We start from the raw sequence: 15,723 nt of genomic DNA, 5'->3' as shown, positions 1-15,723 counted from the left end.
TTCAATGGCAGATGACATCTGTGTAGAGAGACCTTAGAATAGTGACCGCGGACACTTTTTAAATATGACAAGTATGATATTGATTGTTTGTTATACTGAAGAAATACCTTTAAAAGAATTAAAAAAAAAAAAATAAAAAAAAAATTCAATTAGCCGTGACCCCCCCCCCCAAAAAAAAATTGTAATCAGGGTACGTAACTCCGTTTTGCGAAAAAAAAGAAAAACGTTTGGCACACTCAAAATTGTAGGAAATGTATTCATGATTTTCAAATAAAATACCTTCAGTACCATTAATAAAATCAATATAATCGACTAATTGGTAATTATAATACCCATCCACCCCCAAAAAGGATTCAACATAAGAAAACGGCTATTTTTGTTGCATAAGCATATATCATACATCACACATGGACTGTAATAAAACTCATTTGTGCAAAATGTCAACATCATCGTCATGTGTTACATGCAACTCCTCATTCGTTACCTGCATTATCACAGCATTCAACTGTATACAGAGTAAAGAGCATCAGTTGGCCATGGAAAAAGTGATATACAGGTCAATGGTCAATATGTAAGAGGACAAAATGTGTACCATTAATGTCGTATCTCTGTCAAAATGTCAACATGTGTGTGTGTTATATGAGAGATAGAGAGAAGTGAGACAGAGAGACAGTGAAAGAGGGGGAGAGAGGACAGAGCAAGAGAGAGAACAGATGTATGTTAGGTTTTGGGAAATTGAGTTTCTTCATAATTACAAAATTTGGAATAATTAGAGAATGCTTCATTGTTGTTTGTATGGCTTATTAGCCAGCCTGTCTTTGATTTTTAAAAAATAAGTTAGTGGTATTAAAACACAAAATTACATCAACCATGCTGTGTTATTGAGACAATTATATACACATTTAGTGCTGTCATTGTCAAAGGTGTGCAAACAGTGGTTTATTTGGTGAAACAAAAAGTTGTAGAATACATGGTTAGGATTTTAAAATGTTTTTTTACACATTAAGTATAATGTCAAAGTTGACATTTTTACCTGGGTACCACTTTAATTGATTACAGCCAGCTAGTGCTCCACAACTGGTGTAACAAAGGCTGTGGTGTGTACTATCCTGCCTGTGGGAAGCGCAAATAAAATATCTCTTGCTGCTAATCGGAAAGAGTAGCCCATGAAGTGGCGACAACGGGTTTCCTCCCACAATATCTGTGTGGTTCTTAACTATATGTCTGACGCCATATAACCGTAAATAAAATGTGTTGAGTGCGTCGTTAAATAAAACATTTCCTTCCTTCCTTCCTTCCTTCCTTCCAATTTAATAGTTGATATTTTGACTTGACATTTTTTCCAGTGACATTTTGTCCTACATCCGTTAATTATAAAGATGTTGTTATAGGGATTATTTTTATGTGATTCCCTAACAACAGATGTGTCAGGGCCACAATAAATGTATTCATAATAACAAATCATTGAAAATGTATTAAACAAATATCTGCCATCTTGGATTGTAGTAAACACACAAACAGGTAGATGTTGTTAACGGGCGATCACAGTTATACAATAAATCAAAACATCTAAATTTTGTCATGTACTGCAAGAGTAATACATTAAATATAATTACCTCACAAAAATAAATACTTGCAATAACGACAACAACAATATTTTTTAATAATTAAATGCGGTATCGCTACTTTTTCACTTTGCCACTGAATAAAACGTAAAGTGGCAATTTAAGTAACATGAGTTCTATATTTGTTATAAAGTTTTATCAATGTATTTTATACCTCTTACAAGTACTGGTATTCTTCCAATGTTAAACAATAAATGTTTTATAGACGTTAACTAACATGTGCTTTTCAAACCTTGCATTTGGCAATGGTGTAACGGATGTGAGTGGCGCTACCAGTCTTCCGGTGCGGTCTCTACTTAGAAGGACCTTCCTTTGGCACTGTGGCCCTAACTCTATTTATTATAAGTATTTATAATGTTTGTTTATACGTGACAGTGCCAAAGGAAAGTCCTACCTCAAAATTATCAATATCATAATCATGCACATCGGTGGCCACACAAACAAATTGTGTGTGCTAGCCCGAGTAGTAGTACTCAAGAGTACTCGGGCTATGTGTGTGTGTGTGCCCCCCGCCTCCCCCCCCCCCCCCCCCCCCCCCCCTCCACCATTGTGCAGAAGCAAATCCTCAAATTTGGGGAAAAAACAACAGTGTTTGGGCATAATGAGTTGGCCTGAAACCTTTTTGTCATGACGATGTGTGGCGATTGTTTTGTAATCTTATTTAGTTGTTTGGCAGTACTCAATACCAATAATTCCTGAAACTGAATATCAACATTTATTCATATTGGCAATATGAATACATGTTGATATTCGGTTTCAGGAATTTTCGTTTAACTTGTGCAAAAATCAGGCCGCCCCCCCCCCCCCCCCCCCCCCCACATCTCCCAAAATTGCGAGAATGATCATTTCTCACTGGTGTAAGCATTGCTCATGCATATTTAATTATGCATAGCCTCTTTTTTTTATTTGCGCTATAAATTTCTTACATCATCCATACATTTACACGTACATCCATATGGGTTAAGTAGGCTACTATATTTATAAATTAAGGCTTTGGGCAAAAGGAAAATGGGTTACTTGAATTTATTTTTGTGTAATTATCATCCATTAACAGGTCTGTACCCAAATTGAACAACATTTTGATAAGTAATTACATCAGTTGTTTTTTTCATCAATAAAAAAGTTAGTTTTTTATATAATATACCAAATACAAGTGTCCAGAGATGGAAATTACGGAACAAGTATGAAGTGTTTTACGGTTCAATAATGAAATTTCTGTTACAAATATTCATTACAACATAACGTCATCCCATTGGTCCAGACGTAGCAATTGTTAATGGAAGTTTGTTCATTTTTTAATGAACGTAAAAACTATGTCATCGGGGAACGTCATTTGATATGGGCAAGTTGTCTTATTGAGCGTTAATGTTTATGGATAAAAAATAATGAAAAATAAAGGATGACGTTTTAGTGTTGTTATTAGCCTGTATGTATTATTCAAATTTAATTTAATGTATAAGTAGTGTCTGTTATTTCTTTTATGTTCATCAGGTATGACAACCTCACTAAAGTTCTATGTCATTAATATGTCACTTAATTATTTGAATTTTGCAAAATTTTACAATCGCTAATATTTTATGATTTACAGTATTTCTTTTACGTTCATCTGGTTATGAAAAAAAAATCACTCGCAAACTTATTTGAGAACGGCTTCGCCGATTCACAGTTTGCAGATGAATTTTTTTTGTTCATACCCCGATGAATGTGAAAGAAATAACAGACAATATTTAATTATGTTGAATGGAGTTTGCCAAAAGTGAGATCTACATGTACATGTATTTAAACACTTGTTTTGAGAAATGAATTTCGTAGTAGATATTAATAAGTTTAACAAACAATATGTTGTATACAGTGAAACCTCTCAAAACTGGACCCTCCTTAATCTGGAATGCCTTGAAAAGCGGACGTTTTTCGTGGCCTCTTTCGACATAGCTGTACAAAAGAGAACCTCTCTAAACCGGATACCTCTTAAAACCAGACTTTTTACATGGTCCAGGGGGTGTCCGGTTTTGAGGAGTTTCACTGTGTGTATATATATATATATATATGTGCTCAATTAATGAGTTAAATACAGTAAAGGATATTTATTACATTTTGATTACACATGTTTACTTTTTGGTTACACGTTTTCTTTTAATGCTCTTTGTCCTTAGGTGCTTAGACTATTATTTCAGGGTATAAGTGTTTTTTTCACTATGGCCATTAACAGACAATTACCACACCATTGGTTTCCGAGGGTGGATTATGCTTAAGGTAGGGGGGGGGGGGGGGGGGTCCGAAAGAATATGTAAATGTTTATAATTTGAAATTATAAATTTTACATAGACATCAATTTAGATCTATGTGGTGGGTTTTTTTTTTTTTAGCTGGGGGGGGGGGGGGGGGGGGTTCGTGCAACTGGGAAATCCCCCATAATGATAATCCGCCCATGGTTTCTTTTAAACTACATTTGACAAATGGTACTGGGCACAGACTTAAGAATTTGTTGCTTTCATGTATGGCAGTTTTGAAATGATATTTCCATAGTCAAACTGCTCACCTACATGTACATCAATGTAGTTAGTCTGCCTACAGCAATTTCAAACCAGTAACCTTTCTTTCAAATGATATCCCAATAATATCCCAACAGCTCCATTTTTATTCTGCAGCAAAAATCTTTCCGGTATATATATATAGAACTAAAAAAAATATTTAGACAGGGGTGATATTCTAAGTTACATGTAATACCTCATACACTGTGTGTATTTTTAATGTGGTGAAGTATTATAATATAGCAATTGTTGAATTTGAATGAGATCACTTTGCATCGTCCTATATACAGTGAAACCCCTCCAAACTGGACACCCTTGGGACGAAGACAAATGTCCGGTTTTAAGAGGGATCCAATTTAAAGCGGTTAGGTTTTGTCCTGGTTTTTAAAAAGGGACTCTGTAGAACGTCTAGTTTAGAAGGAATTCCGGTTTACTGAGGGTCCGGTCTTAAGAGGTTTCACTGTCAAAAATATGAAAATATGAGGTTAGTGTCTTAATTTGTTCCATGTTCCAGTGCATAACTGAGGTTCATTATCGTCTCTTTATCCTGTAGGGCTCAGGATTTAGCTCAGTCGCTTGAGTTCTTGCTTGCTTGAGGTGCTTCTGTCACAGGGTCAAACCACTGCAGTGGATCCATTCAACTGATTGGGCTGTTTTTATTCTAACCAGTAGACCACAACTGGTCAAAGACTGTGGTAAGTGCTTTCCAATCTGTGGGAAAGTGCATATAAAAGATCCCTTGCTGCATCAGGAAAAATGTAATGAGTTTCCTCTGACTACGAGTCAGAATTACCAAATGTTTGATGTCCAATAGCCGATGAGTAAAATTAATCAATGTGCTCTAGTGGTGCTGTTAAACAGAACAAACTTTAACTTTATCTTTAAGGGAAGGTTTTTGGATTATAAAGTACTAATTTTCTGATTTTTTTTTTTTTCCTGTCCTAACCAGTGCCCCACCCACCTCCCAACTAGTACAATAAGTGCACAGTATGTGCTGTCCTGTCTGTTTGAAAGTGCATATACACAGGCCTTCTAAATTGGAAATTTATTTCATTTCAAAAACATCTTATTAAGCTAAGTTAGAATTTAAAAAGTAATGCTATACATGTACTTGTGTTAATTTATTCAAATAAATGTATCTACTCTCGAGTGCCTAATAAACATAGGGGCTGAATAAGCATAGGATCTGGAAAATTTTCTAAAATCAATTAAAAGTAGGGTGCGGAATTAGCATAGGGTGTGGAAATTTAAAAAAAACCCCAATAAGAGTAGAGTGCGGAATTAGCATAGGGTCTGGAAATTTAGCTAAACTGTAAAAATTGACTAGTAATGAAAACAATTTGGTTTGATGTAAAAATAAGTGTTTTGGAAATAACAAAAATATACTATTGTTGTGTACATGTGTACATGTAATTTAGAAAACAAGCGGCTCAGAAATAAATAACTTGTAGTAAATTCCATAGTATGAAAAAATGTGTTCACTATAAACATATGTTTCTATTATTTGTTACAACTGTGTTACTGTCACACACAATTAAAACTGTGTGTTTGTACGTTTAAATGAAATTATGATAATTAATGTGAGGCGAGATTGCAGCTTTGAAAAAAAAATCCAAAAGTTCCATGCAAGAAAATCAAAACAATCAGGGTGGATGACAGCTCACTAGATTTATCTCCTATATTTAACACATGGTTTATTATAACAAAACGTAATTTCATCAACTTAATTTTTACCTGTATCATTCTTTATTTTTAAAGCATACACATGTAGGTGGGGACACTTATGATGCCAGGGGATTCACAAACAACTGTGGTCATCGGCCATGCCAGCTGTTAGTGGAACGCAGTTAGGGGATGTAACTCTGCCTAATTTTTCTCGCTAATTTCTATTAAACTCTATTTGCAAGTGAAAATAAAAAGGTTGAGTGGAATTTGTAATTAAAATGAGTGGAATTTGTAATGTAAAAATATATATATAAAAAAAGGAAAGAATGTAGATAAGTTTGGGCCAGTTTCCCATATCCTAAAGGAACTGGGATCGTAGTCATAACGGCCCCAGTACTAAACGGCCTTAACAATAATTGGTCAAAACGGCCCTAAAATAGTCAAAACGGCCAAAGTGAAAAAGTCATAACGGCCCTTGAAAAAAGTCAAGACGGCCTTAGATATAATACTTTAAAAATGCATTTCATCTACACAAAGATAATGGTATAAATCAGTTTAAGTTATAGTTGCATCATCCTTTTATGAGAGATTCGTCTAGTTAGACCACGGTTATTGCGGTGGTCGAGTGACGCAATAAATGTGGTCTATCTCGAATCTTGAGTGATGAATGAATGTGTAACCCATCCTCGAAAATTGGAAGTGCCCCGGAAAAAAATAAATGTTTAGCAGGTGAATACAATGCATTTATTGGTTTTTAGTGGGAAAAATTAAAAGAACTTGGGGATAGGCACGTTGTGGCCACTAAGAACTTGTTCAGGCGATATGCACTCACTCGGAGGGTCTATACGGTCCACTACCCCCTTTTTTTCTTTTGATTATTAAAATAACTTGTGGGACGGGAACGTTAAAATAATAAATTACAGGGCACACATACGCCCCCCGCCTCCGACGAGTAGCTCCACTTGGAACTCGTCTGGGTCGGGCTATCAGTGTTGTTAAATAAATGTTAATTGGTGGTCTTAATTGCGTTGTGTAGGCTAATAAATTGTTACCAGTGATTCCGTTGTTTTGGTTGTTTTTGAACTGCCTGTGATATAGGCTATATTGATTACTAATTATTACTAATGGCCGTTCTGACCATTTCTTTTGGCCGTTTTGCCCATTTTCTTTGGCCGTTGTGACCTTTTTTCTTTGGCCGTTTTGACTTGCATGTTCAGGGCCGTTTCATCATGGGGCCGTTTTGACCGCATACCAAGGAACTGTACTTTATCTACTCTAGTATACATAGCTTTAAAAAAGTCATATTTACCCTTAAGAATTCGGTAACCCCGTCTTCAATGTTTGGTGAAAAGATGAAGTGTTGAAGTGTAATTGATTAATTTATATATAAAATGCTTGCATGAACTGTTGCATTGATTTACAGGCGAGCACTCAATCGAACGCATCCTAGGAATTTACCCAACCGAATAAAACCAAAACGAGCCGAGCGATAAAAACAAAATGGCGGCCAACAATATGGCCCCAGACCACAATTAATTTCGCTATATGTTTCTATATAGCCTTAGTGGCTATAACATTTGTATTAATATCAGCAGGCCCATGAAGTTTTGTATGTACCTTTGCCTGCATGGGGGACACATACCCTGAAAAGGACAACCCCTGTTGTCCAGCTCTTTCTCCCAGCATATTGGTTTAAACAGACACACCCTCTAAACCAGGCCGGAGTACACTCATTTTACACAAAAAGCACTACTTTTGCATGGGCCGGAATTACCACAAACAAGTCTTCAATGTCAACAAGTTACACATGTTTACAAACTACATGCTATCCCCTGTCACTTCAGTCAAACAGTTGCCACTTCATAGCTGTCTGCCATGAAATGATCACAGTCAAACAGCAGACTACTTGCGCGGTCAAATTTCCGGATTTTGGACAACCAAATGGGAAGATAACTAATCCGAGGCCATATTCGGAAATGTGTGTTTACATTTTGTCATAGAGTAACATACTTCGTTGTGCCTTAATGGTTCAAATGATCAATTAAGCAGAAAAACAATGTATGTATAGTAATAAATAAATAAATAAATAAATGTATTAGTTGACCACAAAAGTTGGCATTTTATTTGACAACTTGGGAAAATTGTAAATTCCGTTTAACTTTAAGATTTGCAATTCCATCCGCGATTCCATGATCGCGGAAAATTGGTACCCCTAATAGAGGCTATATGTAAGCATTTGATAAATTAAGAATTGCAATAAGCGTTGAGTGCCGAATTAGCGTAGGGGGTTACATTTTTTAAAGATGTAATTAAACGTAGGGTGCTGAATTATGAATAAGCGTAGACACCAACATTTTTTTCACAAATTTAATAAACGTAGGTGTACATTTATTTGGCACTCAAGAGTACTGTGCATTACAAAACTTTATTGGGGCGGGAATGTTTGTCAAGTGAATGAGATTTACTTTAAATTCACATTGTGAATTTTTTACTCCAGAATTGTGAATAAAAAACGACATGGCCTCTCGGGAATGATGGGGAATGGTGCCCATTATCGGAGTCTAGAAACAGGTGATAAAACCCTGTACTAATGAATATATATTTGGAATATTTTAATGGATCACATATTTAATTATTTATTAATATCATAAAGTTAACAGTGGTTTAATTTCATTTGTTGTTTTTATTTCATTAGTGTTTAAAAAGTGGGCAAGTGAAATTTGATCTATGGCCAGTGAAATGTTTTTGAATTCTAGAATGCCTGATATACAAGTAAAAAATCCCTTTCTGCATTAATTAGGGAAAATGTAGCGGGATTCCTATAAGACTATTATAATTGTCAGAGTTGCCAATTAAATGTTTGACATCCACTAGTCAGTGACGAATTATTCAGTGTATATTGTACTCTAGTAGTGTTGTTAAACAAAACAAACTTTAACTGTCTTTATCTTTTCAGACGTTTATGTGTTCATCCATATTGCCAATGGATAGACTTTAACCATCTTCATATCCGGTATGGACACAGTGAGCACTTCGTTACAGTTACCAAGGAAAATCAGTTGGCATGCATTATAAATAACATGTCATGGCTACACTGAAAGAGAAGAAACCTGCATAAATATACACAAGAGCTTAATCCTCCAAGAACGTGGACCACACTGTAATTCCTGTGTTAAACTGTAAGTTCTTCATTGATATACATTGGTATCTGCAGTGTTCGAAATAAGGGGCGAGACGCAGCTCAGTGGTACAGTGCTTGCTCGATGCGCGGTCGGTGTGGGATTGATCCTCGTCGGTGGGCCCATTGGGCTATTTCTCATTCCAGCCAGTGCCCCACGACTGGTATATCAAAGGCCATGGTATGTACCACCCTGTCTGTGGGATGGTGCATATAAAAGATCTCTTGCTGCTAATCGAAAAGCCCATGAAGTGGTGACAGCGGGTTACTTCTCTCATTATCTGTGTGGTCTATATGTCTGACGCCATATAACCGTAAATAAAATGTGTTGAGTGCGTCGTTAAATAAAACATTTCTTTCTTTCTTTGTTCGAAATAAGCACTTGTCCGTTTGTCCTGACAAGTGAAAATCTGCTCGGAGAAGCAAAATGTAACTCAGTGGTTGTCCAGAGGAAAGTGAAAATGTTCAATATGCAGTTTCATTTTGAAGAATCAAAACTAATGTCCTTGCACTTGAATAAAGCTAAAAACTTAGGCGTAGTAAAAAAAAATGGTTTGGTTCCGGTTACCCGACTGTCCTTAGATTTTTGGTGCCGACCCTAAACTTTTTTTAACCTCCCCCCCCCCCCCCCCCCCCCTTTTTTTTCTCCACCTGTTTTATTTAATAATCCATTAATATCAATCCTATCAATTTTCGTCGACTCTAAAAACAACAACTGCAGAGAGATGCCACGAGATCTGTCAGTCCAAGACCTCGTTACCAGAAGACCCGGAACACTTTGCGCAATTTTGCTTCCGAAGAGTTCCAAATAAAAAGCTTCCGAGAGCCATTCGGAACTCCTTGTACATTTCCACGAAATATAAGCGTAGCGGAATGTAACGTGGTGTTCCGATTTCTTGAATGTCGTTTCATTTGAAATTGATTTAAATACATGTAATATTATTTGATTTGAATGAGCACATTTTTGACATTCTACTCTGTAAATGGAAGATGCTCTTGGACGTGTTCTCGTACTCATTCGGAACTACTCGTAACTTGTGAATCCAATCTTCAAAATGTTACTCTAGTTTACTGTTAAAAAGCAGAATGATACAAATTTCCAGTCTATGTTGTTAGGGGAATTCCCTAAAACGTAATCGAACTTCTAGAAATACCGAGTTAGGATTCAATGTTAAACATAAAGAGTAAACATGAAAATAGCCGATTATGCTGAAAAGATTACATAAATTAAATATTTAGACATCAACTCTTATCAATATTTTGCATTTGTTTGACAAATAACCCCTGTATTTATTATTAAATATGATGATATCCATGGCATTTGAAATTAACTGGTAGTACCCAAAACCTTAAGAAATGACAACTCTTTTCACCTTTAATAGCGTCTGCAGTGCTGTAGTTGTGAAGGGGTGTAACCATGTTGTGGATCAGACCTTTAAAAGCAAAAATACAAACCTGTTTTACCTCTTTGTCAACAGTGCAAAGATACTGTGCAGTGTCCTTATGGACGACCAAAAGGGAAACTGTTTTCCTGAAAATAGTTGTTTTCTTTTGATATCTCTGCTATGAGGATAGTTAGTATGGAGATCTTTTTGTTAACTTATTTTGTTAATTTTTATTGACATCTTCGTTGTGTTCATGATGTACATTTTGTTACTGCAATACTGGCAATGAAATAGGCCAGGAAGATCGGTGTTGTTGCTGTAGTTGTGAGGGGGTGTAACCATGTTGTGGATCAGACCTTTGATATTAAAACTTTTTTCCAATGAACAAATTATAGTGTTATTTTAGTGTTATCATAGTTTATAACCTTACCGTGTAGTATTAGACTTGGGTGGTGTTTACATTAATACCGATTGTGGTTTGACTAGGTTACGACATGTTTTTTTTTTTATAGAAAATAATTAATGATTCTCATTAGAGTATGTATTGTCAGTTGCACTGTAACACAAAGAAAGAGCTTTTAATATATTAATCTGCTATACTATTCAGGAAATATTAGCTCGAAAATGGGTGGGAGAAAAAAAAAAAAAAAAGTTTTCCCTAACTACTTACCCTATTTGTTTTTGGCATGTAACAGGAACCAAACAATTTTTTTTACTTGGCCTTATTTGGACAAGTGAAAGTATTTGCGGACAAGTAGATTTCTAGATATACATGTATTTGTCCGGTGGACTAGTGAAGATTTCTGTTTTTTTTGTAATGAAAAGTGGCTATCTAAAAAAAAATATACATATATTTATCATTTTTCTTTATCTGTACCTTTTTTCATAATTGTGGTGATCACAAGCTTCTGAAAATTGTGAGAGCAATACCTATAGTTTTGTTCGTGCATTGCTCGTGTAAGAATAATTTTGCGTAACCCATTTTTTGTTCATGCAGTGAATTTATGACATCATTTACATGGTCATGGCTTATATATTGTTACATAAAAACAAAATGGGGTTACCTAAATTTGTTTTGGTGTAATTAACCCATAAATGGTTTGCGCAATTAATTTTCAATTCTCAGAGACTTGTGATCAATCTATTCCTTTTTTATTTAATGATTTTTTTTTATTATTTTTTTAGACCAATGATCTCATCATGTCATCACAGTTCCCTGAAAACACAAGCATCTACATCGGAGGTCTTAAGTCGTCTATTGGACATGATAAGATGAATCGCCATCTCATTCACATGTTCACACAAATTGGACTGATAGTGAAAAAGAGTCTGATTTCTATTGTGGATAAAAACACGAATTATGTTTTCGCATTCGTGAATCTCGAAGACGAGGAAGCCGTCCGCTTGGCACTCCATCACCTGCAGACACCGAAACACCGGAGTGGCGTGCCCTTTGACTTCAGTCTCATCACCGAACAAAGCAAGGTGCTGAAATTTGATCACAGAAAATGTGTGAAGAAGACCAAAGCCCAGAAAGAAATGAGTGACGAAAAATTCTACCACCTCGGAGAGAGGCTTGGAAATGAAACGCGCAACGCTGAATTTAAAGAGGGCGGGTTTATGGTGGGCGACAAGAAGCATGTTATTATGAACACTATTGGAAAGTACGTGTGCAGCTTCCTGAACAGCGACGGGGGAACTCTCTTTATTGGAGTTAACAATCACGGTAAGCCGCTAGCTAGGCCTTGTGTTTTGACATTTGCAGGCAAGTGCAAAACAGCACACCTAGATACACGTTTTATGACATAGGCTTTCTGCCAGAAGATAATTTTAGGGTTCGTAATAAAAACAAAATGGACAATAAGTGCCCATACTAGATGGTTATGGATTTGAAATGCTTTGAAACTGGACACTTTATTTCATGCATTTTCACACATTTTAAACAGCAGTTCTCTTCTTACTATTATTTATATAAGTATTAAATATATATATCCATTAATTTCCAATATTTTAGGGTACACACTTTTACCCACCATATATACCATCTGGCAGGTCATGCTATTTAAAATTTGCCAAAGCGCATAAAATGCAGCGTCCAATTTAAAGCTTTTCAAACTCATAAACACCTAGTAAGGGCACTTATGGTCTGTTTTGTTTCTGTTACGTACTTGTACCCTGTAATTATTTCTCGCAGAAAGCTTGCATGGAAATGAGGTCCTAAATTTAATGCACAAGCTAGTTTTAAATGTAACTTTCACTTAGACATGAAAGCACACACCACAACCTTTGATACAATGTATACCAGTCATGGGCGTCAATCCGGCTTTAAAAGTGTGTGTGTGTGTGTGGGGGGGGGGGGGGGGACGTGTTAGTGTGTGTGTGTGTGTGTGTGATAAAGGAATGTCAATAAACATCATAAAGCTACACATTAGTGGTTAAAGTTTTCATTTTTGTTTGTTTTTTGTTGTTTTTGTTGGTGGTGGTGTTGTTGCGCGCCCCCCCCCCCCCCCCTCCCCTCTGTCCCCCACCAATCGACGCCCATGATACCAGTTGTGTAATGCTCACTGGTTGGCATGGTGGATAAGCAATTATAAAATTGATCCACCAAGTGGGTGCGATACTACAACCCAATAACCTCGGGCTAGCACTTTACCAACTTAGCTAAATCTCCTCTTCCCCATTCCATTAAATGCATGATGCAGTGGTATGTGCTGTCTTGTCTGTAGTGAAGTACATATAAAAGCATAGCCAGTAAAGCTGGGCGGTATTGAAATTTCAGGTTCGGTATCAGTATTTTTGGGGCGATTTACATTGGTGTGGTTTTCAGTATCGATACCAATATCGAGCAGTATTTTTGGTATACTCTGCTTTAAATGCATGCCCAAGTTAATTCTCACCCGCTGATTTCATCTAAATACAATTAAATTCCATACCCAAGGCCCTCATCTCTCTTTTTGTGTTCGTCGGATATACTGTTAGTGTTTTACTAAATGGCAGATAACATTTTTCAATACCAAAATGTCTCTCCTAAATTTGATCTCATTTGTTCCTGATCTGGCAACTCCTATCTTTTAACTTCTTTTGCTGTCCACCTCCACATCCCAGTCCTTGTTTCTCCAACCACAACATGTTTGTCTCTTGTGGCTATCCGTGCCACGCACCTGCCATTTCCCATCAGCTTTAGCTGTGGACTTAGTCTGACCACTTCGGAAAGTGTTCAGTAGTTACTTGTGACATTGTTAAGAGGCACTTGTAACCATCTTCTCTATTGTAGTACTACCAGTGTTCGTTATATAATTAGACCAGCTTTATTAGTAGGAATCGGCCTCAGTGATTAAGCCATCAAACTATAGGCTGGTAGGTACAGGGTTCGCAGCTGGTACCGGCTCCAACCCAGAGCGAGTTCTTTAGGGCTCAGTGGTTAGGTGTAGGCACTACACCCTCTTCTCTCACTAACCACTAAACAACTAACCCACTGTCCTGGACAGACAGCCCAGATAGCTGAGGTGTGTGCCCAGGACAGTATGCTTGAATTGGATATAAGCATGAAAATAAGTTGAAATGAAATAAATATTAGTAGGAAAGGACTTAGTCACAATGATGTTAGGTGGGTGCAGGGAAGTACACAGAAACTGCACTGATGGAGGAAGTTGGGACCACTGGCATAGCTAGGATTTTATATTGGGGTGGGGGCCAACCCATATTAGGGGTGCTGGGGCGGGGGAGGCAATCCACAGTTAGTGTATGTATGATGTATGATTTTATAATATTTAATACAGTTTTCAAAAACAAAGTTTGATTGGGAGGCCATGACCCCGAGAGACACCCCTACGCCACTGGTTGGGACAGGTAGGTGATGGTGTAGACGGCACAGAAGACTGAGTCGGAGGAAACGGACAGCTAGACACGGTTGAAACAGTCGAAACAGATTGAAATCATGGGAGACATTGGCACTTTTATTATATTAAGATAATTTGAATGATACTAAGGCAGAGCGTGATAGATGAGAAAGATGAATGAAAGTGTGAGCCATCTTTATCAGGATTTGAAAAAAAACACCACCACTATAGAGCACATTGTTTAATTAATCACCAGCTACTGAACGTCAGACATCAGAGGAAATCAGCTGCTAAATTTTTCCTAATGCAGCAAGGGATCTTTTATATGCAGTTTACCACAGACAGGAAAACATATACCACAGCTTTTGACCAGTTGTAGTGCACTGGTTGGGACGAGAAAAAACCCAATCATGCAGTTGAATAGATCCAGCGATGCAAGCATCTGAGCACTCAACTGACTGAGCATAATTCTGACCCTTGACGGGATTCTAAACACTGCCTGAGTGTCAGTCATCAGCTTGATTGTCCATGAGCTAAATAGTAGATGAGGTAATCACACACACACACACACACACACATGCACACACACACATACACACATCTGTCTCTTGAATTTCTTAGGTTGATTTAGAAGGTGAATATCTGTTTTACCTGCCAGGTCTGAAAATAGACTGCATTTCACTTTTCGCAGGCCACTTTTTCGAGTCTTGAATAGTCACATACCGTACTTTGAAAAATAATGACCACTCTTTGTGTTTGAGGACCAGCCTCAGTGGTGTCGTGGCTAAGCCATCGGACATAAGGCTGGTAGGTACTGGGTTCGCAGCCTGGTACTGGCTCCCACCCTGCTACTGGCTCCCACCCAGAGTGAGTTTTAACAACTCAATGGGCATGTGTAAGATGGTTAGACCACTACACCCTCTTCTCTATAACCACTAACAATGAACCCACTGTTCTGGACAGACAGCCCAGATGCTTGCACCTTATTTGGATATAAATTATAAGCATGAAAATAGTTTAAAATGTAAATAATGTAATAATAATGTGTTTCAGGCTGTGTTGTCGGGGTCTCTTGCGACCAGCAACACGAAGATCGGTATCGACTCCAAATTGACGACGCCATAAAGAAAGTTCACCCCCTGCTCTTTCCAAAGAAATACACAGTGGACTTTGTCCAAATCAGATATGATGGTGACAAGGTTTTAGGTAAGGGCAGTTCCAAAAGTGACCAAGTTGGGGTACATGTACATGTAGGTGGACACTGAATTTGGTAAATGAGATATGGCAAGACCATTTAGCCTATATAGGACCGATGGAGATTTATTGTAGTCATTACGGCTAGAAGGTACATATAGGGCAGTTAACAAGAGTTTCAATATAACAGGACAGCACCCATTCAAAATAAATAAGTGTGAAAAGTTTCATGCTGTTGTAATAAAACATCTTTCAGGAATCTCATTCGAGTATGCATGGTGACCAATTTCTAACATGCAAAATATG

At 37.1% G+C, this 15,723-nt stretch overlaps 1 protein-coding gene across 1 annotated transcript in view; it reads left to right on the top strand.

Moving 5' to 3' along the window:
• The first annotated feature begins 4,698 nt into the window (after positions 1–4,698).
• The window catches only part of LOC121376814 (schlafen-like protein 1), a 31,891-nt gene continuing 20,866 nt past the window's right edge, over positions 4,699–15,723 (top strand). The window contains exons 1-4 of the mRNA XM_041504587.1: positions 4,699–4,851; positions 8,778–9,000; positions 11,570–12,110; positions 15,277–15,429. Coding sequence (XP_041360521.1) covers positions 11,585–12,110; positions 15,277–15,429 — 679 coding nt within the window. The 5' untranslated portion in view covers positions 4,699–4,851; positions 8,778–9,000; positions 11,570–11,584. The remainder of the gene's footprint in view (positions 4,852–8,777; positions 9,001–11,569; positions 12,111–15,276; positions 15,430–15,723) is intronic.

Source organism: Gigantopelta aegis, chromosome 7 (assembly GCF_016097555.1).
Source record: "Gigantopelta aegis isolate Gae_Host chromosome 7, Gae_host_genome, whole genome shotgun sequence".
NCBI classification, from domain to species: domain Eukaryota; kingdom Metazoa; phylum Mollusca; class Gastropoda; order Neomphalida; family Peltospiridae; genus Gigantopelta; species Gigantopelta aegis.
The sequence above is the reverse complement of the archived record's forward strand: the minus strand, read 5'-3'. Positions and strand labels throughout refer to the sequence as shown.